Below are 25,394 nucleotides of genomic sequence, written 5' to 3' on the forward strand. Positions count from 1 at the left end.
TCTGCCAATAACAGCTAGTTTTCAGTTTTCCCCTCCCCACTCAGACCACTCCCAGACAGTCCTAGCATAATTATTTTTTGAGAAATTGCTCATGCTATGAAGATATTTCTGTTTCTTTTTGACCATTTTATTTTCAAACAATCACAGTAGGGTACTTAATTGATACCCAGAAATGATTTGATATTGATATTTTTAAAAGTGACTGCATTGGACCTTTAAACAAGGCGGCATTGATCAGACTACCCACGCTGTGCGGCGCGCGCTAGTGTCTGTTCACTTTTGATGAAGGGGGACACGTTGAAGTAGCTATAGGCTTCCATAGAAATGATATTTTTGTGATTGATAATCCATTTCCTAACCTGTCGTAATTCGTTAAATAAGAGGACAAAGACAGACAATGCTGCGAGTATACTGCCGATGATAAGGTAAGCGCTCATTGATAGACTTAATTATAATTACCCATCTGAGTTAATTAGCGGTATAACCTATACTGTAGGTAGTAATTACTTTACCGATTAAAACGTGACTGATTTAATTGTGATTAAATATGCGACTGTTTTGTCCTCGAGCTCGCGATTGAAATGCAATTGATTTATGTATGGCTTTTGAAGTGCCGCTCCATATTGCGAGTGTCTCCACCAAATTAACTCGCTCAGAAGCGTCTATAACCGCATTATGAATCCCTCAAGGGTTCAACTGTGGGACATGTAACAGAGAAAATCATATCGACTAGGTTTTTAAAAATTATATATGAAAGTAAACTGAGTGTGAAACGGTGAATTTACTATGAACTCGTCGGTGTTGGTCTATGCATCATCCATCCATGACACTACATAGCCACCATCAGTCGGTGTCACACTACTTATGAAGGCTATAGGCCGATTTATAAAGTCTTCATAAGCACTACATGGTCTAAATGCTTCATGTATCATTTAGAAACAGAAAACTAAAATAAAGTGTGAACATTTGGCATAACCATTTTCCCTTACTAATGTTTTCTGAAGCATATATGATTTCTTAAGTGTTTGTGAAGGCTTCATTATGCCTTAAAACATGGTTCATTTTGGACTGATGTTTTAAAGTTCTGGCCGGATTCAAAACAGAATTTATGCAGAACATGACCCATTCTGTTTTCTTGGCATATAAATAACAACACCTAAAATGTGTGAACAGACAACCTATTCCATAGATATCCAAGAGGTCTGGGTTTTTATGGCACAGGAGGTAGTGTGGTTGTGTTTTGACAAAGAGTCGCTGGTTCAACCCCCACTCTAGATATTCCACTCCAGTTGCTACATTCTGATTGACTCACTTCAATCCTATGAATGTGCAAAATTCCCCTCCTTCTCTTTGTTTTTCATAACTCTTATCTTTGGGACACAAAAATGTCAGAGTCATGATGATATGATATGAGAGACAGTTAAGCCATAACATTCCATATCTCTACTGTTATATTATGCATGAGAACTTCATCTACCAGTCAATACATGTTTGGTATGCTTTGCCATTGATGTTGGTCAAAGCCTTGTCGTCTTGATCTGAGTGGAATGTTTTTGTTTCATTCAGGCCAGTGTTTGCCTAAGTTACATTCATGAATTGGATTTTGGGTCTGCCTCAAAGCCACATTGGCCATGTATCTAATTGGATGCTGTTGACAATTCTATTTCTCTGTGTGTGTTTTGGTGATGCAGTTACGTTATGTTTATGATTGTTTAATTCTGCCCTCTGAATGTTGTGTGTGTGTGTGAGGGAGTTTTAGTTTGCTTAGTGAAATTGCATGCGTGCGTGTTTGGTTATGCTCACTTATTTGTATGGGCATTTATGTTGTGTGTGTGTGTGTGTGTTTGGCCAGCTGCTTTTCTGTGTGTGGGTGGAGTGGTGTCAGAGGTCTGAGCCACTTACAGTTACTTCCTGTCTCTGCATAACGTTGTATAAGAGAGGGGGCGCTGGTCAGGAGTGATCATGTTTCTCCTCTCAATTCTCTCACACACACACACGCACACACACACACACACACACACACACACACACACACACACACACACACACACACACAAACTGTGCTGCCGGCATGAAAATCATCTGCTCAATAACATAAATTAATTATCTTTTTCCCAACCAGAACTGTATAGGTAATGGACTGCCATAGGAATTGCCATGAAAGAACCTAGAAAATGGCCTCTGACTCACTGTCATTAGCAGAAATGTCACTGAAAATATTACAGAAACAGCACTAGAAATGTGCAGGAAATTTAGGGGCAGAAGTCACTGATGCCAAATTGGACTCGCCCCATAGAGAATGTCCATGGTTTGTAAAGCTGAGGGGCCCTTTAGATTTCTCCACACTAACTAGTGAAGTTAGAGAGGAATGTGCTCAATGTCCCTCAGTGCCCTTATATACTGTCTCAGGTTTGGCACACCGTTCATTAAATGTTGAGATGTCGGATGTGCTCTGCGGATTCTTTTGGGGAGAAAAGGACTCAATATTCCTTCTCAAGTTCCTCGAAAACAGAGGAAGGGGAAGTTGTATTAGCTGAGCATTTCAGATCTGGGTGGATATTAAACACCTAGTTTAACATCTAAAAGATATTAGAATATTTATTATAGACTCTAAAGACCCCTGCTGTGAAGTGAAAATGTTAGTTTCAATAACAATTCTATTTTTGTCCTGAGGTCCTATGAGTACAGATTCAGTAAGTTGTGTGGGTATCTGCCATCTTAACTCAGGTCAGAGAGAGAGTGTATGGAATGTGCATAATGGTATCTAGGGACCCATTGGCATCGTTGCCAATGGTTGATGGGATTCTTTAAATTTGTCTTATGAAGCGGAAATAACACCACCTGGTAAGAGAATCTGCATTGGACTGTATCACTGGAAGCAGAGCGGGAATCAGAGTGATAGAAAGTTTGTACTTTTTAAAATTCTAGAAGCCTAGTTACATTCCAATTTAATCTGTTGCGCATTGAGTTTTAAAATCCACAGAAAGTAATCAAACCATACCAGAGACTAATGTGGTTGGGATTCACACCAATTTAAATTCTTACCTACACATGTAGCTGCTTTCGTTGGTCCCAATTCCAATTAACCACCCATAAATCCAAAGATTGTCGCTCATATAGTGAGGACCTGGCAGTTAACCTTCTCACGTTAAGCTTCTCACACTATCCTTCTGTTAGTAATGGCTTTAAATGCCATATCTGGCTAGTCACTCACTCACTCATCAAATCAAATCAAACTTTATTTGTCACATGCGTTGAATACAAGTGTAGACCTTACCGTGAAATGCTTACTTACAAGCTCTTAACCAACAATGCAGTTTGAATAAAATAGAGTTAAGAAAATATTTACTAAATAAACTAAAGTAAAAAAGTTACACAATAATGTAACAAACAATGCAAAAGAACAAAAAATAAAACGACCCCCATTGGCACTGTATAAATTGACTTAAAAATGCATCCCTCCTAAATCCTTCCCTGACGATGTAGCTTGTTCTGTTCCAAACCAAGTGGCGAGGCTGCAGTTGGACTGAAACACAGACTCCTGATTGTAGCTTTAAGGGATCACAGATAGATGAAAGCATTGGGTGGTCCTTGCTTTCACTTATTCAATCACATCCCACTGGGCACATCACCTGATTTCAACGTGGATAATTGGGTAATATTAAGTTTAGACATTGATCAATGAGATTTACAACCTATATTCATTCACCTACTCAAAAAGACAGTCAAAAGTTAGTTGAATTTCCAACTATCTAAGCACAACAAGATAAATCTCCTTCAAATGTTGATATTTGGTTGCATTGACAACCAAACACAATTCAATATCACTTTTGAAATACAAAAATACAATTTGAATTGTTAGGTACTACTGTACTTTTTGGAGCTAGGAACACTAGCATTTCGCTACACCCACAATAACATCTGCTAAATATATGTATGTGACCAATAAGATTTGATTTGATAAATAGCCTATTAACTTGTTAACAAATGATATGTTGGATTCACGTCTCCACCTCAACCAAAAATAAAAGTTAAAGAATGGAACTAAGCCATTAAGTCAATAAATATCATTACATTTTGAATCAACCAGAGCTTGAAACCCTAAGTGTATTGTATTGTCTATTTTTAGTTTAATTCTTGGTTGAATTTGAACAATAGCTGATGATGACTTTCCAAATTGTATATAGGCCTAAATAGCATCATTGATGATATATGAGTGATAAAGTATGGTCACATTTAATTTGCTCTATTAAGCCTACCCTTTTGTAATGACTTTGATAGCAACAGTGAATCTATTTCATTTTTTAAGTGGAGATCTTTGTCTCAACAATCATTCTCACGATAGCACATTGGGAACAGTCTGTGACCGCTATCATAGCTAAGAAGGGCTTGCTTAAAACTCTGAATGGGAGATCAAAGAGTAGTTGTAGGTAGATCAATTCTCCAGTAGGAGGTGCTGCCCAGCCTATTGATTTTTTTCAGATGGTGGATATAACATTGAAGATCTGACGTTGTTTTTGAAATTGACATTTGGTTACCATGATGCCATCATCGTGTGGTAGAAATGTTACCCTCAAAATTAACAGTTGACGTTGATGACTTTTTTTCGAATCCAATGTATTTTCCATGTAGATTCCACGCCACAATACATTGACAAATTACGTTGAAACAACGTTGATTCAACCAGTTTGTGCCCAGTGGGATACTTGTACGCGAACAGGGCCTTGAGTGAATGAGGACATATTTGATGAGCATCTCAAGCAATGAGACGATGCATTTTGTTGTAACATTTTGCAATATGATAATATTCCACTTCACTGTGTTATCTTCCAATGATGGATCTCTGATCTGGTGACTATATAATGTTTTTTTCCTCCCAGACAATTTACATTTCCTGGAAGGCGACACTGTATTCATACATTATTCAGACATAGGAACCAGCATAGAAGTAGTGATCAAACCTAACTCATACCTCAGTCTCATAATGACGGATGTTCACTGTGACAATATCACACACACACACAGAGAGAGAGTTGGGGGGAATGAACCCAAACAAAAACTGTACGAAATGTAAGAACATCAACATGGATGATATGGCGGGATGTCTATTTATTCATCCATAATAATTACATAAAACATGTTTGACTGCGGCTCTATCTACTATTGAAAAGCATCCCTTATCCTCGAATAACAGGAGAATCTCCAGACTCATCATAATGTACTGAGTTTGCGACCACACATATCCAGTGAATAACTGTATCTCTGCCAGAATGACAATAAAAGTGCTAACACAGACGAATCCTGTGATAACTGTCGTTTTGTGCAAGGTTGGCAATGACAGTGTGGGGGGGGGGGGGGGGGGGGGGGTTGTAGTTTCCTCCTGCCCATGGTGACAGGGCCCCTCACTAGCGTTTGCCACCTATTTTTTTTAAAGACCATCTCATTGTGACAGGCACAGCCATTAGAAGATAATTAGGCTGAAATCTCCCTTCGCTCGTCATAAAAGTCCAATCAGTAGAGACGTTGATTCAATGTGAGGCGGCCAGCTGCCCAGGCCTGATCGTCTAGTCCCGGCCCTGATACCATTAATTGGACCTCTTTAATATTTATGGATCATCTTTAAGATAAGGAGATATGTATTTCTCTCCTGCTGAGCCCTTATTTCAAAGGGTGTCTGTTCAGTGCTAGGTGATAACCCCCTGCCATTGTGCCTGAGAGAAATCTTGTCACATTTTGGCAGCTTATCTGCTAGGCTGCAGACGAGAGCACAGCATGTGTACAATTACAGACTAGGACCTCCTTCATTGAAGACCATGTGAAATAGCAAATAGGTAATTTTCTTTCTCGAGAAAGTCAGCAAATGTTAGTATAACGTCAGTGTTAAGGAGTAGTCTTAGTCTGGCCTTCCTCCTACTTGGGCCTCCTATCCTTTTTCCCAATCTTTTTTCTCTCTGTTCAAAGCTTCATTAAACTTTGAAGCTGCATATTTCCCTTCCCGGCCCCCACTGCCAAAGGGCAGTGATGCATGTGTCTAAATGGTCAGGGAGGAACCAGATAAGGTGTACTTGCAGTTTGCTTCTCCCAAAAAAACAGAATTTTATATTTAACAAAAACCTATCAGTTGAAAGTGATATTCAAACCAGGGCTTGTATTGGACCGGTACACAGTCTTGTATTGATTGTAGTCTGTCGATGTTAGGGTATGGATGAGTATCATGTTACAGTCTCCCACATGTGACAGGAGGTGTCACATGTTTTTGTTTGAGATTTTAGGATAGGCCGTCATATCAGGTAGGAGGGGATGTAAAATGGAGGTGTCTCTATAACAGCACACCAGAGTATCCACTATGAAATAATGAGGGTATCCTACAATAGAATTCAGCTCCCTCATCTCTTCTGACCTTCTCTATCCACAGATCTTACCAGCCAAATGCACTGAGGAGGACTTTGAGCAGGATTGAGTGAGGACGAACTCTCTCAGTTCTGTACTCAGGATTATTGGGTGTGGCTTAGGGCAGAGCTGACTTAGCCAATCAAACCTGAGAAAGTTCCCCTGACACCCTGCTGTCCTAAGGGGGTGACTGTTAGTTCTGCTTGCACCTACAGTATTCCACTGGGCCCTCCAGCCGCTCCCTGGTCTCTGATGGAGGGCAGCCCAGAGAAGCAGAAGCCCAGCCCGCGACACCGGCCCAAACCCAGGGGCCCCTCCACACTGACTCTGGGCCAGTCCCGCAGCACAGAGGACCTATCTGAGGGCCTCCCCAGGGCCAACTTTAGGAAGGGCTTCTCCCTACGTAACGTCAGCCTGTGTGTGGTGGACGGGGTCCGGGACATGCTCCAGAGGAGCCGAGGAGCCTCTCCAGAACCCCGCTGCAGGCTCAACGGGGATACGGGAGGGTGTTGGAGTCCCCGCCTGCTGCGTATGCCCCGGGGATCCCGCTGTGCTGCCCTGAGGCCCCTGCCAGCTGAGGTGCAGAGGGAAGGAGCCCTGCGTTACATGGTGGCAGACGACTCGCACAGCATGGGCAGCAATGCTCAGTGGCAGAAGTGTCGTCTGCTGCTGAGGAGGATGAGAGGAGGAGGAGAAGGAGGGGTCACTGAAGGGGAGGGGGGATTCCTGCTGGAGTTCTATGTGCCACCCAAGGTAGGTTCCCTGGTCCGCGCAGAAGTTGGCTTGAGCTTTGATTGGTTATCTCAAACTGTGAGAAAGGCACAAAGCAGAACCAATCAGTAAAAAAGCACACCCTCTTCATTATCAACGCATCGTTCCAACAACATCAACATAGCCTTTCCAGACACTGAAGTCAGAGGACTTCGAGTTAGCCACTAGTGAACTATATGACTTTTGGTCAAACTACCAGTGAAAAATAGATTTCTAACAGTGATGCAGTGCTAACTTTAACTTGTCTTTTTTCTCTGACCCAGTCGTCCAAGCCCAAATTGAGTGTTCCTCTGACAGCCGTCATGGAGGTGCGGACCACCATGCCACTGGAGATGCCAGACAGGGACAACACCTTTGTCCTCAAGGTCAGCTTTACTTGTAATGTCAGTACATTTTTATCACAAGTGTACAGTTGAAGTCGGTAGTTTACATACACTTAGGTTGGAGTCATTAACTTGTTTTTCAACCACTCCACAAATTTCTTGTTAACAAACTATAGTTTTGGCAAGTCGGTTAGGACATCTGCTTTGTGCATGACACAAGTCATTTTTCCAACAATTGTTTACAGACAGATTATTTAACTTATAATTCACTGTATCACAATTCCAATGGGTCAGAAGTTTACATACACTAAGTTGACTGTGCCTTTAAACAGCTTGGAAAATTCCTGAAAATTATGTAATGGCTTTATAGAAGCTTCTGATTGGCTAATTGACATCATTTGAGTCAATTGGAGGTGTACGTGTAGATGTATTTCAAGGCCTACCTTCAAACTCAGTGCCTCTTTGCTTGACATCATGGGAAAATCAAAAGAAATCAGCCAAGACCTCAGAAAAAAAAATATGTAGACCTCCACAAGTCTGGTTCATCCTTGGGAGCAATTTCCAAACGCCTGAAGGTACCACGTTCATCTGTACAAACAATAGTATGCAAGTATAAACACCATGGGACCATGCAGCCATCATACCGCTCAGGAAGGAGACTCGTTCTGTCTCCTAGAGATGAACGTACTTTGATGCGAAAAGTGCAAATCAATCCCAGAACAGCAGCAAAGGACTTTGTGAAGATACTGGAGGAAATGGGTACAAAAGTATCTATATCCACAGAAAAACGAGTCCTATCTTGACATAACCTGAAAGGCCGCTCAGCAAGGAAGAAGCCACTGCTCCAAAACCGCCATAAAAAAGCCAAAGCACGGTTTGCAACTGCACATGGGGACAAAGATCATACTTTTTGGAGAAATGTCCTCAGGTCTGATGAAACAAAAATAGAACTGTTTGGCCATAATGACCATCATTATGTTTGGAGGAAAAAGGGGGAGGCTTGCAAGCCGAAGAACACCATCCCCACCGTGAAGCACGGGTTGGAGGCATCATGTTGTGGGGGTGCTTTGCTGCAGGAGGGACTGGTGCACTTCACAAAATAGATGGCATTATGAGGGAGGAAAATTATGTGGATATTCAAGCAACATCTCAAGACATCAGTCAGGAAGTTAAAGCTTGGTCGCAAATGGGTCTTCCAAATGGACAATGATCCCAAGCTTACTTCCAAAGTTGTGGCAAAATGGCTTAAGGACAACAAAGTCAAGGTATTGGAGTGGCCATCACAAAGCCCTGACCTCAATCCTATAGAACATTTGTTGGCAGAACTGAAAAAGTGTGTGCGAGCAAAGAGGCCTACAAACCTGACTCAGTTACACCAGCTCTGTCAGGAGGAATGGGCCAAAATTCACCCAACCTATTGTGGGAAGCTTGTGGAAGGCTACCCGAAACGTTTGACCCAAGTTAAACAATTTAAAGGCAATGCTACCAAATACTAATTGAGTGTATGTAAACTTCTGACCCATTGGGAATGTGATGAAAGAAATAAAAGCTGAAATAAATCTTTCTCTCTACTGTTAATCTGACATTTCACATTCTTAAAATAAAGTGTTGATCCTAGCTGACCTAAAACAGGGCATTTTTACTGGGATTAAATGTCAGGAATTGGGAAAAACTGAGTTTAAATGTATTTGGCTAAGGTGTATGTAAACTTCCGACTTCAACTGTACGTAGGCGTTATGACAGTCAGGGTTACCAAATGCTCTGTATGATGCAGATTTGCGTAATGAACCAAACAGTGAAAGACTGTCTGAGTACAGTGTCTATGTAGATAATTGAGTCCCTCACTCTGTATATACTTGTCAAACACGTCTTTTGTAGTAATCAATGTCAATGCTTTGTGCACTGTGAGTGATAAATATACAGAGATGCAGTTGACAGAGAGACAAATAGTCGGCTGGGGTAAACCACGGACCATATTGTTCAACTAAGCTCTTGTCAGTAGGCTAAAACAGGCTTCTAATATGGTACCACCAAGATATGTTCTGCTACATTCACTCAATTATAGGTTGGCCTATATATAGTATATATTGAAATTATCTTATATTCATCAGTGACCTTCAGCCCTGTAAGAACTACGTTTGATAGATAAATATGTGCTGTATAATAGAACTTAACCATCTGTATCATTTGGTTTCTCTATACACCTATCCAATACTCTCATATCTACACAAGTGTCTATTCGATTTGGAATGTGCTAATCTTGTGCCTAATCCAATGCTTGTGTTGCAGGTGGAGAATGGAGGAGAATACATCCTGGAGACATTAGACTCCCTGCAGAAACACTCCTGGGTGGCTGACATTCAGGACTGCATAGACCCGGGGTAAAGAAAAATACCATTACACTCGCTTCTCTGTGATCTAGGGGGGAATCTTAATGAAGTCTACAAGTGCAAGTAGATTCCTTCCCTTCTCTCTGTTCCTGCACTGATGTGAAAGCAAAATCCCAGTGGGCAACCACGATATTGCTTTCATCGACCTTGTCTTTTCAGATTGACAGAAGACTATTGTACCCTATATAGATGATTTTATGCAGTAACAATCAAACCCCTGTTTGTCTTCTGTGTGCAGGGACAGTGGAGATGACATTGAGCTGACGTCTTGTCCTCATGGCCAGTTCCCCTCGGTGTCCACCTGTAACTGTGAGCTCACAGCTAGTGAGTATTTATTCACTTTAATTGGTAATGGTAACTCAGCATCTGACTGTGTAGGGCAACTCCATGCTCCATGCTCTCTCTATGTCCACCCAGACATACCCAAGACCCCTCAGCACCGTGCTGGTCCTTGTGGCCCCTCAGGGCCCCGCTTTCGGACCCTGTTGGCCTCCCCTTTGCACCCCACCCATGTCCCCCTAGAACGCTTCCTCCAGTCACTGGAGTCCAACAGGCCTGGAGCAGGTAATGGCCAGCTCTCTCTGTGGAAAGGCTGCTTTTTGCTAAGACAATATTGTGATAAAAGGTGCTTATATTATGCTTCTCACCTGTAGGTGAAGGAACACCCCGCTCTGAGATGGACACCTCTCTGACCTGCTACCCATGGTTCCACGGTACACTGTCTCGAGTGAGTGCTGCTCAGCTGGTGTTGGTGGGCGGAGCCCGGAGCCATGGGCTCTTTGTGATTCGCCAGAGTGAGACGCGCCCGGGAGAATACGTCCTCACCTTCAACTTCCAGGGCAAAGCCAAGGTACACTCAGACGCAACCTGGTTCCAAACTAGTCTCTTTATCTGGCCGGCTGCCCATTCACTCAGGGTTCCCCTTTGCATCACAAGGGCAAAATGTATGTGAACCACATGCTTCCTCTGCTGAGTATTGGCCATATGGCCTTGATTCATTAAAACAATTATTCACCCAAAGATTCCCTTGTATTCCCCTGCTAGTTCACCCAAATGTATCTAATCTTATGGACACATGAAAGTAGTCTAGCAACGACCCAAGATGTTTGTGTTTACTAAGCTACAGCTTAGCATTAGCATTGTTGAACGCAAGCCAATGGTAGAAATACCTAACAGCATGCCTCTACCTCCCTGTGAGCAGCACCTGCGTCTGTCTGTGGACTCTCAGGGCCAGTGCCATGTGCACCACCTGTGGTTCCAGAGTGTGGGGGACATGCTGCAGCACTTCCACTGCCACCCCATTCCGTTGGAGTCCCGCGGGGCTGCAGATGTCACACTGCGATGCTACGTCCAGACACAGCGCAGCCGCCCAGGTAACACGTGGGCTAATGCTGTCTTACTGTTTGTCAAATGTAGGCTATTATGATTATAATAATGTCCAACATGTCTAGTGCCCAAAAACAATCCCTGCATTCCTTGATTCCTGACCCATATCTAACCTCTCATCTTAAATGTGTTCAGTCAAGCATTTACATTATCGAAGCTACAAAAAGGGTTACCTAGCCGAACAGTGGTTTTCAAAGAAAAAGTAGTTTCAAGTCGACAAAGGAGTCTTTTAGGAAAGATCCACTGGACTAGGCAAGCATAAGGAATTGAGGATCACTCTTCCAGGCTGATGTCTTTTTGATGATTCGCCACAAGGGAAGGTTGAGGCGAAAAAGACAAAGGGCACTTTTAGTTGTCCTAATCCCTTTTTCTCTGGCTCTCCCTCTGTAGGATTACCTTCTTTACTCAGTGCTGCTCTCTCTTCCCTCACCTGCTCCAATTGTGGCCAATCCTCTCACTGTGGCCAGTACTCAATTGTCAAAATCAAGTAAAAGTCTAAAAGTATTTGGTTTTAAATATGCTTAAGTATCAAAAGTAAATGCTAAAATTGACATAAGTATCAAAAGTAAAAGTATAAACCATTTCAAATTCCTTATATTAAGCAAACCAGACGGCACAATTGTCTTTCTTTTTTATTGACGGATAGCCAGGGGTACACTCCGACACTCAGACATCATTTACAAACGAAGCATTTGTGTTTAGTGAGTCCGCCAGATCAGAGGCGGTAGGGATGATCAGGGATGTTCTCTTGATAAGTGTGTGAAGTGGTCCATTTTCCTGTCAAAATGCAACGAGTACTTTTGGGTGTCAGGGTAATGTATGGAGTAAAAAGTACATTATTTTCTTTAGTAATGTAGTGGAGTAAAAGTAAAAGTTGTCAAAACTATAAATAGTAAAGTACAGATACCCCAAAAAACGACTTAAGTAAAAATACTTTAAAGTACTTTACACCACTGGCAACCCCTCTTAGTGCCAGCCTTTCTGAATTAATTTGGTCTCCTGTTTTGATTTCTACTGAAATATCCTCCTTCACAAATCCTTCCCTATGGATCACTAAAACCAGTCCTCTTGTTTTGTTTTTATCTTATGTTGTTTTGTACTATTACCCCCTGAATATAGAACATAGAACATCATATTATTGTAATTGCAATTTCTGACTTGATGCTGCTGTGTTCCAAGCTAGATCTATGGTAGCCTGATCCACCATCCTGACCGCTGCGTTTTATTTTAGTTTCACAACAGAATGTAAGATCAGGATTGCCGAACAAGGTTAGATCTATGGTGCATTTGTCTGTGTGTTTCAAACATGTCTTGTGTATCCGTTGGGTTCCTGTTTGCAGAGCTCTGTGTGTCTCGGATGTCCACCCCTACCAGAGAGCCTGGCTGTCGGAACGGCCTCCACCAATTGGCACAATTCTTTCCCGGAGTCTTGCAGCCAGTTGGTGGATCTGTGGACTCTCCTCTTCCCCCTAGTTCCCCTGCTCTACCCCGCATCCTGCCTCCCTTCCCCAGACTAGAGGATGGGGGTGATGGTGGCTTACGGAGCCGCAGTGGCAGCATAGAGCATCTTCTACCGCTCTCTGGTGGCTCAGCTGATGAACAGCAGGAGACTGAGGGAGCACAAAGAACAAGAGCAGTAGAGAACCAGTACTCTCTCTACTGAGGAACCTTGACGTCATCTATGACTCTGACAGCATCAGGATCAGATATCTGTTTTGTCAAATGGATTTTGCAGGTGGTGGAACAGGTTTGGAGAGCCTTTACGCACAAAATATATTGATGAATAAAAACAATATAGTGGTTTGATTCATCCTGAAAGTTGTCATATTCAAGTTTAGTCCCTGAAATATTGGATGGTGGAAAAAAAGTGTACAACAGGGGTTGAACAATAGTTCTATAAATCTACCCTAATCCTCACTAATCATGGAACGGTATAACAAAAGTCCAGTCGTAGTGAACTGTGCGCCAGGCTCCAGGTTTAACCTGCTATGTGTGGTCTGAGTTCCATAATGATTCAAATGGCTACATGCCCCAAATGATTCCACGACGTTAGCCTAATGCTAGCGACCCTCAGGAAACACACGGACGTGACAGAGTAAAGAAAGGTAAGGTAATGGAATGATGCAAATGTAAGCTACAAGAAAACAAACACTAAAGTGACACTTGTAAATGTATCTGGGTATAACTGACAGTGGCTCCTGATAGAGGTTAATATTTAACATGATACACATTGTAAAAGAAAATGGAGAAAAGCCCAGGCGTAAACTGTAATTACAACATTCTAAAGCGCACACATCAACTCGGCAGGTTCAGCCCTACAGAAGCTTTGGTCTCCAAATTTCATCCATACAATTTACGAGGGCACAATTAAAATGTTGAATAACGGCACAGCTATTTATAGCATATTTCACTGTGGAAAAGAGGCCGTAAATCATGTCATGTTGATGTGGTTTTCAGTTTGCTTCCATATGGCTGGTTTCACATTCGTCTCCAGGGATCATAAGGAAAAATTATCTAAAACAATTGCTGTGCATTTACAATCCCCTTCTCCAAACGTATTACTCATTTACCTAGCGCTTATCAATAGTTATTTTCAATTTATACATTACAGTGAATGGAAAATGCTGTTATTTCTTTCGGGAAATATAGTTATTTCTAATCGCTCAACCTTATTCATGGTTTTCTCGCCACACCATTTCTTAGACCTCCCCCTCGAATGAATAGCGGGTGAATAGCATGCTATTATCATGCTTAAGTTCAAGGTAAGAATACGCATAGAGCTAAAAGTGCATAAAAAGGAAGTAGCGTTCCATTTACGCGCGTTTAACTCTAGTCGGAATCGGGTAGGAATGGATGGGGACTTGAGATAACGACTTGTGGTAGTTGTCAATGTCATGGAATCTCAGAGCTAACACATGACAAGGAAGAAGAGGATGATACACCCCAGTGGATGGAACTGTTATATTCAACCTCATCCTCTTCATCCCTCCCAGATCTCAGTCATCCCCTTTGATCAAAAGACTGTGGCCCAATGTCTGTACCATAATAAATGGATTCTCTAGTGAGTTTCATAAATCCCTTGGCCCCATGGAGTATTACCATTAGTCAACAGGGAGCAATATGTAATAAAAACATTTACAGAAATGCCACTGTGCTTGCTACATGTTGGTGTACCTTCCTGAATAAAATTGTATCAAATGCAAAAGAAATGTAAAGGCCCAGTGCAGTCAAAAATGTGATTTTCCTGTGTTGTATATACAGTGCATTCGGGAAGTAGGCAGACCCATTGACTTTTTCCACATTTTGTTACGTTACTGCCTTACTCTAAAATTGATTTAAATAGTTTTTTTTTACTCTAGTCAACCAAGTTATAGACTGCTCTCTCTGCTTCCGCACGGCAAGCAGTACCGGAGGACCAAGTCTAGATCCAAAATAACACCTAGTTTTCAGGTTACATATCCCTCCCACCTGGCTCGTCCAATTAGGCCCCTCACTCAGACCACTCCGACAGTCCTAGCAAAATTCTTGCTTGACAAATTGCTCTTACATAAGTAGGGAGTGATGACGTAGTGCACATAAAAATACATTTTGTGGTTTAATTCTCATGTACCAAAAAAAAAAGGGTTTCAATCGCATTTTGAACTCTACTGATGATTTTCTCACAAAAAAAAAAAAAAAAGCATTATATGGCAAGTGTGCCCACTTTGGTATTGGCAAGTACTCTAGTGTACGCATAACATACATGATAAGATTATATTGACAAAAGAGCAATAAATATATTTTTTAAATGTACGGTAGCCAAGCATCGATTATCATGTCACCAGAATAAGACCCTAGATATTTATTGGAAAGGAGCATCAAGCTCATCACCTTGCACTTTCAACACCCTGTGAAGTTCATCATCATTTATTTCATCTGTAGTTTAATAAACTGCATGCTTTCCCGATGAGTCGTAGTGGAAGGACAACACTATGTCATCGCGTGACTCCAAGCTTACTTCGGTATGATGGTTATTATATCAATATTTGTGCAAAAAAGCATTTCCAACGACATTTCTCGCATAATTCATTTTACGACACAAAAAGATAACACCTTGTCTAGTGTTTTGCTGACATTTGGAAAGTTTACTGAAAAACTAATTCTGTTTCCATCAGGCCTTTCATTAAAAAATGATCTGACATGTACTTTACGTGCATAAAAGGTTGGATGGAAACCTGGTTATTGAGATAAAACGGCTGCTTTGGACCTTTAAAGAAAAGAAAATTGTCACACTGTCCCCCCTAATTCAATCAAGATGCTGTAGGAGACATCTGATGGTAAAAATATTTGACTACACTACACTAACCAAACACTTATTATTATTCCCCATATTTTAAAGTTTGGTCTTTTAAAATGTATACTTACAAGAACATCAATGCATTGCTATTGGGATAATTATAACTCTACTGGCTCTGTAAATTTGCTAACTATAATATTTTTTATATATACATTAAAGCTACCTCAAAAGTAGTGTAGATTAGTTCATCAAACATGAATAGGAATACATTTTGAAGTCTGAAAATGCCTGACAAACATTGGTCACGTGCATCTCTACTAGACTGAATTGTAGGGCCGCGACGATACCAGTATCGCGATACTCGTTATTATCGTGGCAAGAAAACAAAACACGAAGCAGGTTTCATCTTTAGGAAAACAGTCCTAATGTTCGAAACAAACATCATTATGTTGTCATCCAGTCACATTTATTTATTTTCCAAGCTTATAGCACACAATATTTTACATACAGCAGGTTTTTAAAAAGGAAGGGTCTGCTTCATGTTTTAATTTTTGCCATATTGCAATACTCGTATCATCCCGGCCCTACTTAATTGATGCATCTGCAGGAGAGAAAATAAACACTAATTATTCTGAACTGTGTAATACCCATTTTTGTACGATTCTACAACACCGGAAGGTCCTGTGCTGCTGTAACCCTTATGATTAATCCTCTTTTGTATTCAGTATTGTATAAATACTGACACATGCTAATAAAGACCCAAGTGACATTCCTTTTTCATGTGCTTCCATAAGCACACTTTTTAAATCATTTATTCATCTTAAATACATTAAAAGTGTTGAGGCAGGGAAAATGACATGAGATTGGCCATACATGTTCTTACTTCAAATATCGTCAAGGCACATTTCAACTAATTTACTGTACACAAAGTTATCTTGTCTCTTACTGATCTTAGGTTACATTTTTATTCTTTCTGTACAGGAGCCCAGTACAGAAGCCCACCTAGGGCCCTTCAGTGCACTAGTCCGTTGCTGGAGTCTCATCTAAACTGAATTACCAAATGTTTTCTCAAAAGCACCTTTTCACCCAGCTACAACTGCTGCTCAGCTGGCATTCTGCTTTATATTTGCTTCGCCCACGACTGCCTCATGTGAAATACAATCCAGACACTGTGTTTCAACGTTTAGAAGCGTCAATAATCATGGCTTGCGATACGGCTTTCGAAACATATGGCCCATACAGTATCCTTCATCAGTGAGAAAGAATCCTTCAGATAAAAAATATACTTACCTATAGCAGTTTTGCACAGATCCATACATCTATGGGTGCCTCCATCCGACTAAATTAAACTTCTACACTTCCCGAGTTACGCTTACGCACAGGTGTTCAGAGCATGCTAGATAGCTAATAGATAGCTTCCATCTGTTTTCCTTGAACAAGTGCTGTAAAATGGAGATATGCCTGTGTGGGAACCATAATCCTATTAAGGTGTGTATCAATTTAACCTTTTTTTAAAGTATTTCTCACTGATATGAAAGATAAGGTACTTATGCTTCCAAAACTGTATCGGAAGCGATGCGTGTTAATGTTCAGACCGAGCAGCAGGGATCTTAACAAAACTCCCCTACAGAAGACGCCTTCATCCAATGACTCTTATGTGTAATGTAATGGAACTGAGACTCATGATCAAGAGCTATCTGATGCCAAGGTCCAAACTTGTGCAGCCAGGTATCATCAGCTTACTTCCCACACTTAAAACTGTGCTCATGACATAAAATTCACTTTTCACAACTTTTTAAAAGCCAAGTTGAATCATAGCACCATATTGAACGTTAGCCTAATTAACCATTGCACCGTTCTGCAATTCATTCAACACTGCAGAATCAATCAAAACTGCAATATAGGCCTAAACCAATATGCTTTGGTTCCTCACTGCATCACTTCCTACATCAAACTTCCAACAATTTCCAATTTAAATATTTATATTTTCTAGTGAACTATATGCGAACACACAAGTGATACAGTGCAGTCATGTGATTGTGGAACAGCTCAACCCAAAGCACCAGTAATCACTCAATCATCAGCATCTATTACATCTATTACAGTATTATTATTGACATATATTCTTAGGTTAAACAGCTTTCATTAGGGCATCTGGATACAGCAAGAATGGAACAGATGGAAACCAGTCCAGGGTGTGTCAAGTTGGCACAAGTTGGCACACCCTTACCATTGCAATCAGCCTTCCCATATAAATCCTATAGTGTGGATGAAAAGAATACCATCCTATGCTTGTCCAGCGTCAGTTTGCAAAATCAATTTCCTCCCCGTTTCAAGTTGACCAGAATAGACACTGCTATTATGACCAACACTCCCACAGCCATCTCCATCATCTTGCCCATCTCCTGATCTTTGATGGCCTCTTTCTTCCTCATAATCTCTTCCTTCCTAACTCGCAGCTCCTCCTCTCTCATGAGCTGGGATTTATAGTGGGATTTGATGAAGTTGTCAAAGTCGAAAATGTTCTTGCTGTCTATCCCCAAGGCGGAAGTCTGGCGTGCCTCCCTCGTTGGCTGAGATGAGGAGCTCTTGGTGTCCTTCGCGGAAGGTTTGCTCGCTCCAGTAACGTCTCCCTGACTCAGAATGCCTCGGTCGTATTTCTTCCTCAGCCCCTTGTTGCCCAACACGTTGTAAGCCTCGCTGATGTTGGAGAAGCGGTTCGTAGCCTCCTCACTGCCTGCATTCTTATCTGGGTGGTAGACAAAAGACTGCTTGTAGTAAGCCGTCTTGATCTGAGCTTGCGTGGCGGTTGGAGACACCTGGAGGATTTCATAATATGCCGTTCTGCTTTTATATAGGGGCTCAGACATGTTGCCGTTGCCATAAGCTCTCACAAATAACTGCTCATGAGACTGTCGCAAACTAAAGCTCGACTGTCCGATGGCAAATCGCACCATACACAGATATCTTCTCTGCTCGCGCCTGGTTTGAGTTATGGTGGCCGTCACGAGACCGTTTCTTATCCAGCTTGAAGCTCTAGAGGCAATAACATGGACTTGTGTGTCGGCCAGGTGAGGTGAACTGAGATAAAACCACCTTGAAGCACTATCGAGTACTCTTATATTCTCACTGTCCGACAAGTTATTCCTCCATGCAGAACCTAACTGTAATACCCCCTCACCGCATTTTGATATAAGGTCGTGGCAAAATCCAATCTTAAATCCACCTTCGGTGAGTCTGCTGAGGGACCTTGAGTTCTCAATTCTTAAAGTCTCCTCAGGAATTCCGAGAAACGGCAACCGTGTCCAGTTGCCGGCCCGGGCTGTATTATCATGGTTATCTTGAGCTTCGCCAGACCGATATTCTGTCAGCAAGCTTGTGGCTTGTATTGCGCCTTTAGCTTGGTTGCCCTCAATCCTCAGAGGCAACTGATGATATGTATTTTGAAGAATTCTGTAGGCTCCATTACTAAATTTCAGTCTGACCTCCGCCATGTTTGCAAGGAGCTAATAATAACAATTCCAGTTACAGCAACGGGCCAATAAAAACCTTGGTACTTGGAAAGCGCACAGAAAGTAGCCAATCAAATGTGAGAAACATGTTTGAGACTCATCACTGCGTTACGTCATGGTAATTACGCAACATTTGTTTCTGGTGTATCTGTACTTTACTGTAGTATTTATATTTATTACACATTTTACTTTTATTTCACTCCTAAAGAAAATAATGTACTTCTAACTCCGTACATTTTCCCTGACACCCCAAAGTAGGCTACTCGTAACATTTTTTATGCTTAGCAGGACAGGCAAACACGAACATCCCTGGTCGTCTCTACTGCCTCTGTCTGATCTGACGGACCCACTAACACACGCATGCTTCGTTTGTATGTCGAAGTGTTGGAGTTTCCCCCTGGCAATCTATCAATTTAAAAAACACAACATTGTGCCGTCTGGTTTGCTTAATATAATGAATTTTAAATTACTTGTATTTACTTGTAATACTTAGGTATATTTTAGCAATTACATTTAGCCTACTTTGAATACCAAGTATATTTAAAACCAAGTATTGTTAGACTTTCACTCAGGTAGTATTTTCCTGGGTGACTTTCCCTTTTACTTGAGTCATTTTCTATCAAGTTATCTTTACTTTTTGACAATTGGGTACTTTTTCCACCACTGGTTTCTATGTGTTTGAAGCAATTCCATTTGCTCCGTTCCAGCCATCATTATGAGCCTTTCTCCCTTCAGCAGCCTCCACTGCTCCACAGGTACGCTACAGACACAGACAAACGCTCTCTTATATTTCCCTATGACCCCTTTTTCTCAGGTCTCCCCTCACTTTCTGCTCTTTGGTCTTACTTTCTGACCTCTCTGGTCTCTCTATCTCTGGTCTCTCTATCTCTGTTCTCTGAACTCTATCTAGTCTTTGACTTTAATAGCCTACTTTAATTTATAGAATGTTCCTTTGGAGGAAGGATTGTTGACACACTCTCTGATGTATTTATTTGGACAGTGAGGCTAAAACGTTTGTCTCTATACTGCAGCACTTTGGATTTGAGGGCAAATGTTTTATATAAGGGTATTTTTATTCATATCTGTTTTACCATTTAGAAATGAAAGCACTATGTATCTAGTTCCCCCATTTGAAGGTGACATACTCTACCGTTCAAAAGTTTGGGGTCACTTAGAAATGTCCTTGTTTTCCATGAAAACATACATGAAATGAGTTACAAAATGAATAGGAAATATAGTCAAGAAGTTGACAAGGTTATAAATACTGATTTTTAATTGAAATAATAATTGTGTCCTTCAAACTTTTCTTCATCAAAGAGTCCTCCATTTGCAGCAATTACAGCCTTGCAGACCTTTGGCATTCTAGTTGTCAATTTGTTGAGGTAATCGGAAGAGATTTCACCTCTTGCTTCCTGAAGCACCTCCCACAAGTTGGATTGGCTTGATGGGCACTTCTTACGTACCATACGGTCAAGCTGCTCCCACAACAGCTCACTAGGGTTGAGATCCGTTGATTGTGCTGGCCACTCCATTATAGACAGAATACCACCTGACTGCTTCTTCCCTAAATATTTCTTGCATATTTTGGAGCTGTGCTTTGGGTCATTGTCCTGTTGTAGAAGGAAATTGGCTCCAATTAAGCGCCGTCCACAGGGTATGGCATGGCGTTGCAAAATGGAGTGATTGTCTTCTTTCTTCAAGATCCCATTTACCCTGTACAAATCTCCCACTTTACCACCACCAAAGCACCCCCAGACCATCACATTGCCTCCACGATGGTTGACAGATGGTGTCAAGCACTCCTCCAGCATCTTTTCATTTTTTCTGCATCTCACAAATGTTCTTCTTTGTGATCCGAACACCCCAAACTTAGATTCTTCCGTCCATAACACTTTTTTTCCAATCTTCCTCTGTCCAGTGTCTGTGTTGTTTTGCCCATCTTAATATTTTATTTTTATTGGCCAGTCTGAGATATGGCTTTTTCTTTGCAACTCTGCCTAGAAGGCCAGCATCCCGGAGTCGCCTCTTCACTGTTAACGTTGAGACTGGTGTTTTGCAGGTACTATTTAATGAAGCTGCCAGTTGAGGACTTGTGAGGTGTCTGTTTCTTAAACTAGACACTCTAATGTACTTGTCCTCTTGCTCCGTTGTGTACTGGGACCTCCCACTCCTCTTTCTATTCTGGTTAGGGCCAGTTTGTGCTGTTCTGTGAAGGTAGTACACCTTGTTGTATGAGATCTTCAGTTTCTTGGCAATTTCACACATGGAGTAGCCTTCATTTCTTAGAACAAGAATAGACTGACGAGTTTCAGTATACGTTCTTTGTTTCTGGCCATTTTGAGCCTGTAATCGAACCCACAAATGCTGACGGTCCAGATACTCAACTCGTCTAAAGAATGCCAGTTTTATTGCTTCTGTTATCAGCACAACCATTTTCAGCTGTGCTAACATAATTGCAAAATGGTTTTCTAATGATCAATTAGCCTTTTAAAATGATAAACTTGAATTAGCTAACACAACGTGCCATTGGAACACAGAAGTGATGGTTGCTGATAATGGGCCTCTGTACACCTATGTAGATATTCCATGAAAAATCTGCCGTTTCCAGCTACAATAGTCCTTTACAACATTAACAATGTCTACACTGTATTCCAGATCAATTTGATGTTAGAAATGTCATTTTTTGCCCATTAAACTAAGTGACCCCAAACTTTTGAACGGTAGTGTAAGTATTTGGACAAATTCCCTTATGTATTAAAGTAGTCAAACGTTTAGTATTTGGTCCCATATTGTTAGCGCGGAGTGACTATATCAAGCTTCTGACTCTACAAACTTGTTGGATGCATTTGCAGTTTTTGTTTTGGTTGTGTTTCGGGTTATGTTGTGCCCAGTAGAAATGAATGATAAATAATGTATTGTGTCATTTTGGAGTCACTTTTTGTAATTAAGAATGTAAAATGTTTCTGAACACTTCTTCATTAATGTGGATGCTACCATGACTACGGATAATCATGAATAATGATAAGTGAAAGTTAGAGGCACAAAGATCATACCCCCAAGACATGCTAACCTCTCACGATATTTATTCCTCTGTAACTTTCATCATTAATTCATGATTATCCATAATCATGGTAGCATCCACATTAATGTAGAAGTATTAAGAAAAATATATTCCATTCTTATTTACAACAAAAGTGACTCCAAAATGACACAATACATTATTTACCATGAATTTATATATTTTTTTATTTTATTTTATTTCACCTTTATTTAACCAGGTAGGCCAGTTGAGAACAAGTTCTCATTTACAACTGCGACCTGGCCAAGATAAAGCAAAGCAGTGTGACACAAACTACACAGAGTTACACGTGATAAACAGTTTATCACATGTCAATACCACAATAGAAAAATCTATATACAGTGTGTGCAAATGGAGTAAGATTAAGTAAGAATAAATAACAATATGGGGATGAGGTGGGCTATTTACAGTTGGGTGGGCTATTTACAGATGGGCTGTGTACAGGTGCAATGATCAGTAAGCTGCTCTGACAGCTGTTGCTTAAAGTTAGTGAGTGAGATATAAGACTCCAGTTTCAGTGATTTTTGCAATTTGTTCCAGTCATTGGCAGCAGAGAACTGGAAGGAAAGGCAGCCAAAGGAGGAGTTGGCTTTGGGGATGACCAGTGAAATATACCTGCTGGAGCGCGTGCTATGGGTGGGTGCTGCTATGGTGACCAGTGAGCTGAGATAAGGCGGGGGTTTACCCAGCAAAGTCTTGTAGATGACCTGCTGGCAGTGGGTTTGGCGACGAATATGAAGCGAGGCCCAACCAACGAGCGCATACAGGTCGCAATGGTGGGTAGTATATGTGGCTTTGGTAACAAAATTGATGGCACTGTGATAGACTGCATCCAATTTGCTGAGTAGAATGTTGGAGGCTATTTTATAAATGACATCGCCAAAGTCAAGGATCGGTAGGATAGTCAGTTTTACGTGGGTAAGTTTGGCAGCATGAGTGAAGGATGCTTTGTTGCAAAATAGGAAGCCAATTCTAGATTTAATTTTGGATTGGAGATGCTTAATGTGAGTCTGGAAGGAGAGTTTACAGTCTAACCAGACACATAGGTATTTGTAGTTGTCCACATAGTAGTGTCCACATAGTAGTGTGGAGTAGTGATGCTCGACGGGCAGGCGGGTATGGGCAGCGATCGGTTGAAGAGCATGCATTTAGTTTTACTTGTATTTAAGAGCAGTTGGAGGCCACGGAAGGAGAGTTGTATGGCATTGAAGCTCGTCTGGAGGTTTGTTAACACAGTGTCCAAAGAAGGGCCAGAAGTATACAGAATGGTGTCATCTGCGTAGAGGTGGATCAGAGAATCACCAGCAACAAGAGCGACATCATTGATGAATACAAAGAAAAGAGTCCCGAGAATTGAACCCTGTGGCACCCCCATAGAGACTGCCAGAGGTCCAGACAACAGGCCCTTCAATTTGACACACTGAACTCTATTAGAGAAGTAGTTGGTGAACCAGGCGAGACAGTCATTTGAGAAACCAAGGCTCTGTTGAGTCTGCCGATAAGAATGCGGTGATTGACAGAGTCAAAAGCCTTGGCCAGGTCGATGAAGATGGCTGCAAAGTATTGTCTTTTATCGATTGCGGTTATGATATCGTTTAGGACCTTGAGCGTGGCCGAGGTGCGCCCATGACCAGCTCGGAAACCAGATTGCATAGCGGAGAAGGTACAGTGGGATTCCAAATGGTCGGTGATCTGTTTGTTAACTTGGCTTTTGAAGACTTTAGAAAGGCAGGGTAAGATAGATATAGGTCTGTAACAGTTTGGGTCTAGAGTGTCTCCCTTTTGAAGAGGGGGATGACCATGGCAGCTTTTCAATCTTTGGGAATCTCAGATGATATGAAAGAGAGGTTGACAGACTGGTAATAGGGGTTGCAACAATTGCGTCAGATAATTTTAGAAAGAGAGGGTCCAGATTGTCTAGCCCAGCTGATTTGTAGGGGTCCAGATTTTGCAGCTCTTTCATAACATCAGCTATCTGGATTTGGGTGAAGGAGAAATGGGGAGGCTTGGGCTGTGGGTGGTGCAGAGCTGTTGACCGGGGTAGGGGTAGCCAGGTGGAAATTATATTGGGCACAATATAATCTGAAACAACCAAAACAAATGGCAAATGCATCCAACAAATTTGTCGAGTGACAAGTTTGATGTTGCCATTGCGTCCTAAGAATATAGGACCAAATACTAAACTTTTGACTACTACATTTGTCCAAATACTTATGACAACTTCAAATGGGTACTAGATACATAAAGTGCTTTAATTTGTAAGCGGTAAACCGATTTTTATGGAAATACTCTCAAAACCAAAGGTGACATTCTGTACTGTTGCCGCATATGAAACATTTGATGTCAAATCCAAAATGCTGGAGTATAGAGCCAAATTAAAAGTTTACGCTTCACTGTCCAAATAAATACATATGGGAGTGTACAGTATATTAGACATTTATATCTAAAAGCATAATTGTGAAATAATGATTCAATGTTGGCATATTTATGACATTATGGTCTTACCCAAGTCTCCTTTAAGACTCCATAATGTTTCATCTCTAGGTGCTACACTGCAAACATTGCTGTCATATGAAGCTTTTTTTAATGTATTTTTTTATTTCACCTTTATTTAACCAGGTAGGCTAGTTGAGAACACCTTTATTTAACCAGGTAGGCTAGTTGAGAACACCTTTATTTAACCAGGTAGGCTAGTTGAGAACACCTTTATTTAACCAGGTAGGCTAGTTGAGAACAAGTTCTCATAACTGCGACCTGGCCAAGATAAAGCAAAGCAGTTCGACACAAACAACAACACAGAGTTACACATGGAATAAACAAACACACAGTCAATAATACAATAGAACAAGTCTATATACAGTGTGTGCATATGAGGTAGGATAAGGGAGGTAAGGCAATAAATAGGCCATAGTGGCAAAATAATTACAATATAGCAATTAAACACTGGAGTGATAGATGTGCAGAAGATGAGTGTGCAAGTAGAGATACTGGGGTGCAAATATTACATCTTGCTCTGTAATATTAGTAGGAATTTTGTTTTCAATAAAACATTTCTTACATTCATTTATGAATATAAAGAAATATATAAACATGAATATGGAAAATATATATTTTTAATTATTTGGCAAACTTTTCAATACATTGTTGAAAATCATATATTCTACAGGCATATAAAAATTCCAGAGTTATGGCCCATTTAAAACAGAGAAATTGGCATAGTAGGCAATAGACGGGTGGGTTGTTTAGCAATAAAACCGATGTGTATAC

At 41.1% G+C, this 25,394-nt stretch overlaps 2 protein-coding genes across 3 annotated transcripts; one reads left to right on the forward strand and one right to left on the reverse strand.

Moving 5' to 3' along the window:
* The first annotated feature begins 44 nt into the window (after nt 1-44).
* LOC110537537 (SH2B adapter protein 2) lies at nt 45-14,460 on the forward strand. Of its 2 annotated transcripts, XM_021623649.2 has the most exons (9): nt 45-425; nt 6,416-7,143; nt 7,425-7,526; nt 9,774-9,865; nt 10,113-10,198; nt 10,292-10,438; nt 10,528-10,724; nt 11,076-11,247; nt 12,601-14,460. In XM_021623649.2, exons 2-9 carry the CDS (start codon nt 6,643-6,645, stop codon nt 12,921-12,923), a joined length of 1,620 nt encoding a protein of 539 aa, XP_021479324.2. In that variant the 5' UTR covers nt 45-425; nt 6,416-6,642; the 3' UTR covers nt 12,924-14,460. The 2 variants fall into 2 exon arrangements, with proteins under 2 accessions (XP_021479324.2, XP_021479325.2); XM_021623650.2 differs by lacking the exon at nt 10,292-10,438.
* A 1,523-nt stretch (nt 14,461-15,983) lies between these two features.
* On the reverse strand, nt 15,984-19,048 carry LOC110537538. Its single transcript, XM_021623651.2, has one exon. The coding sequence runs from the start codon at nt 19,028-19,030 to the stop codon at nt 17,852-17,854; it is 1,179 nt and encodes a 392-aa protein (XP_021479326.2). The 5' UTR covers nt 19,031-19,048; the 3' UTR covers nt 15,984-17,851.
* Between the last annotated feature and the right edge of the window lie 6,346 nt (nt 19,049-25,394).

Source organism: Oncorhynchus mykiss, chromosome 12 (genome assembly GCF_013265735.2).
Source record: "Oncorhynchus mykiss isolate Arlee chromosome 12, USDA_OmykA_1.1, whole genome shotgun sequence".
In the NCBI taxonomy this organism is placed as follows: domain Eukaryota; kingdom Metazoa; phylum Chordata; class Actinopteri; order Salmoniformes; family Salmonidae; genus Oncorhynchus; species Oncorhynchus mykiss.

Coding starts and splice junctions, on each gene's coding strand:
- LOC110537537 (XM_021623649.2), top strand. CDS start 6,643: ATGGAGGGCAGCCCAGAGAAGCAGAAGCCCAGCCCGCGACACCGGCCC. Junction 7,144..7,424: donor AGTTCTATGTGCCACCCAAG/GTAGGTTCCCTG, acceptor TCTCTGACCCAG/TCGTCCAAGCCCAAATTGAG. Junction 10,439..10,527: donor GTCCAACAGGCCTGGAGCAG/GTAATGGCCAGC, acceptor TCTCACCTGTAG/GTGAAGGAACACCCCGCTCT.
- LOC110537538 (XM_021623651.2), bottom strand. CDS start 19,030: ATGGCGGAGGTCAGACTGAAATTTAGTAATGGAGCCTACAGAATTCTT.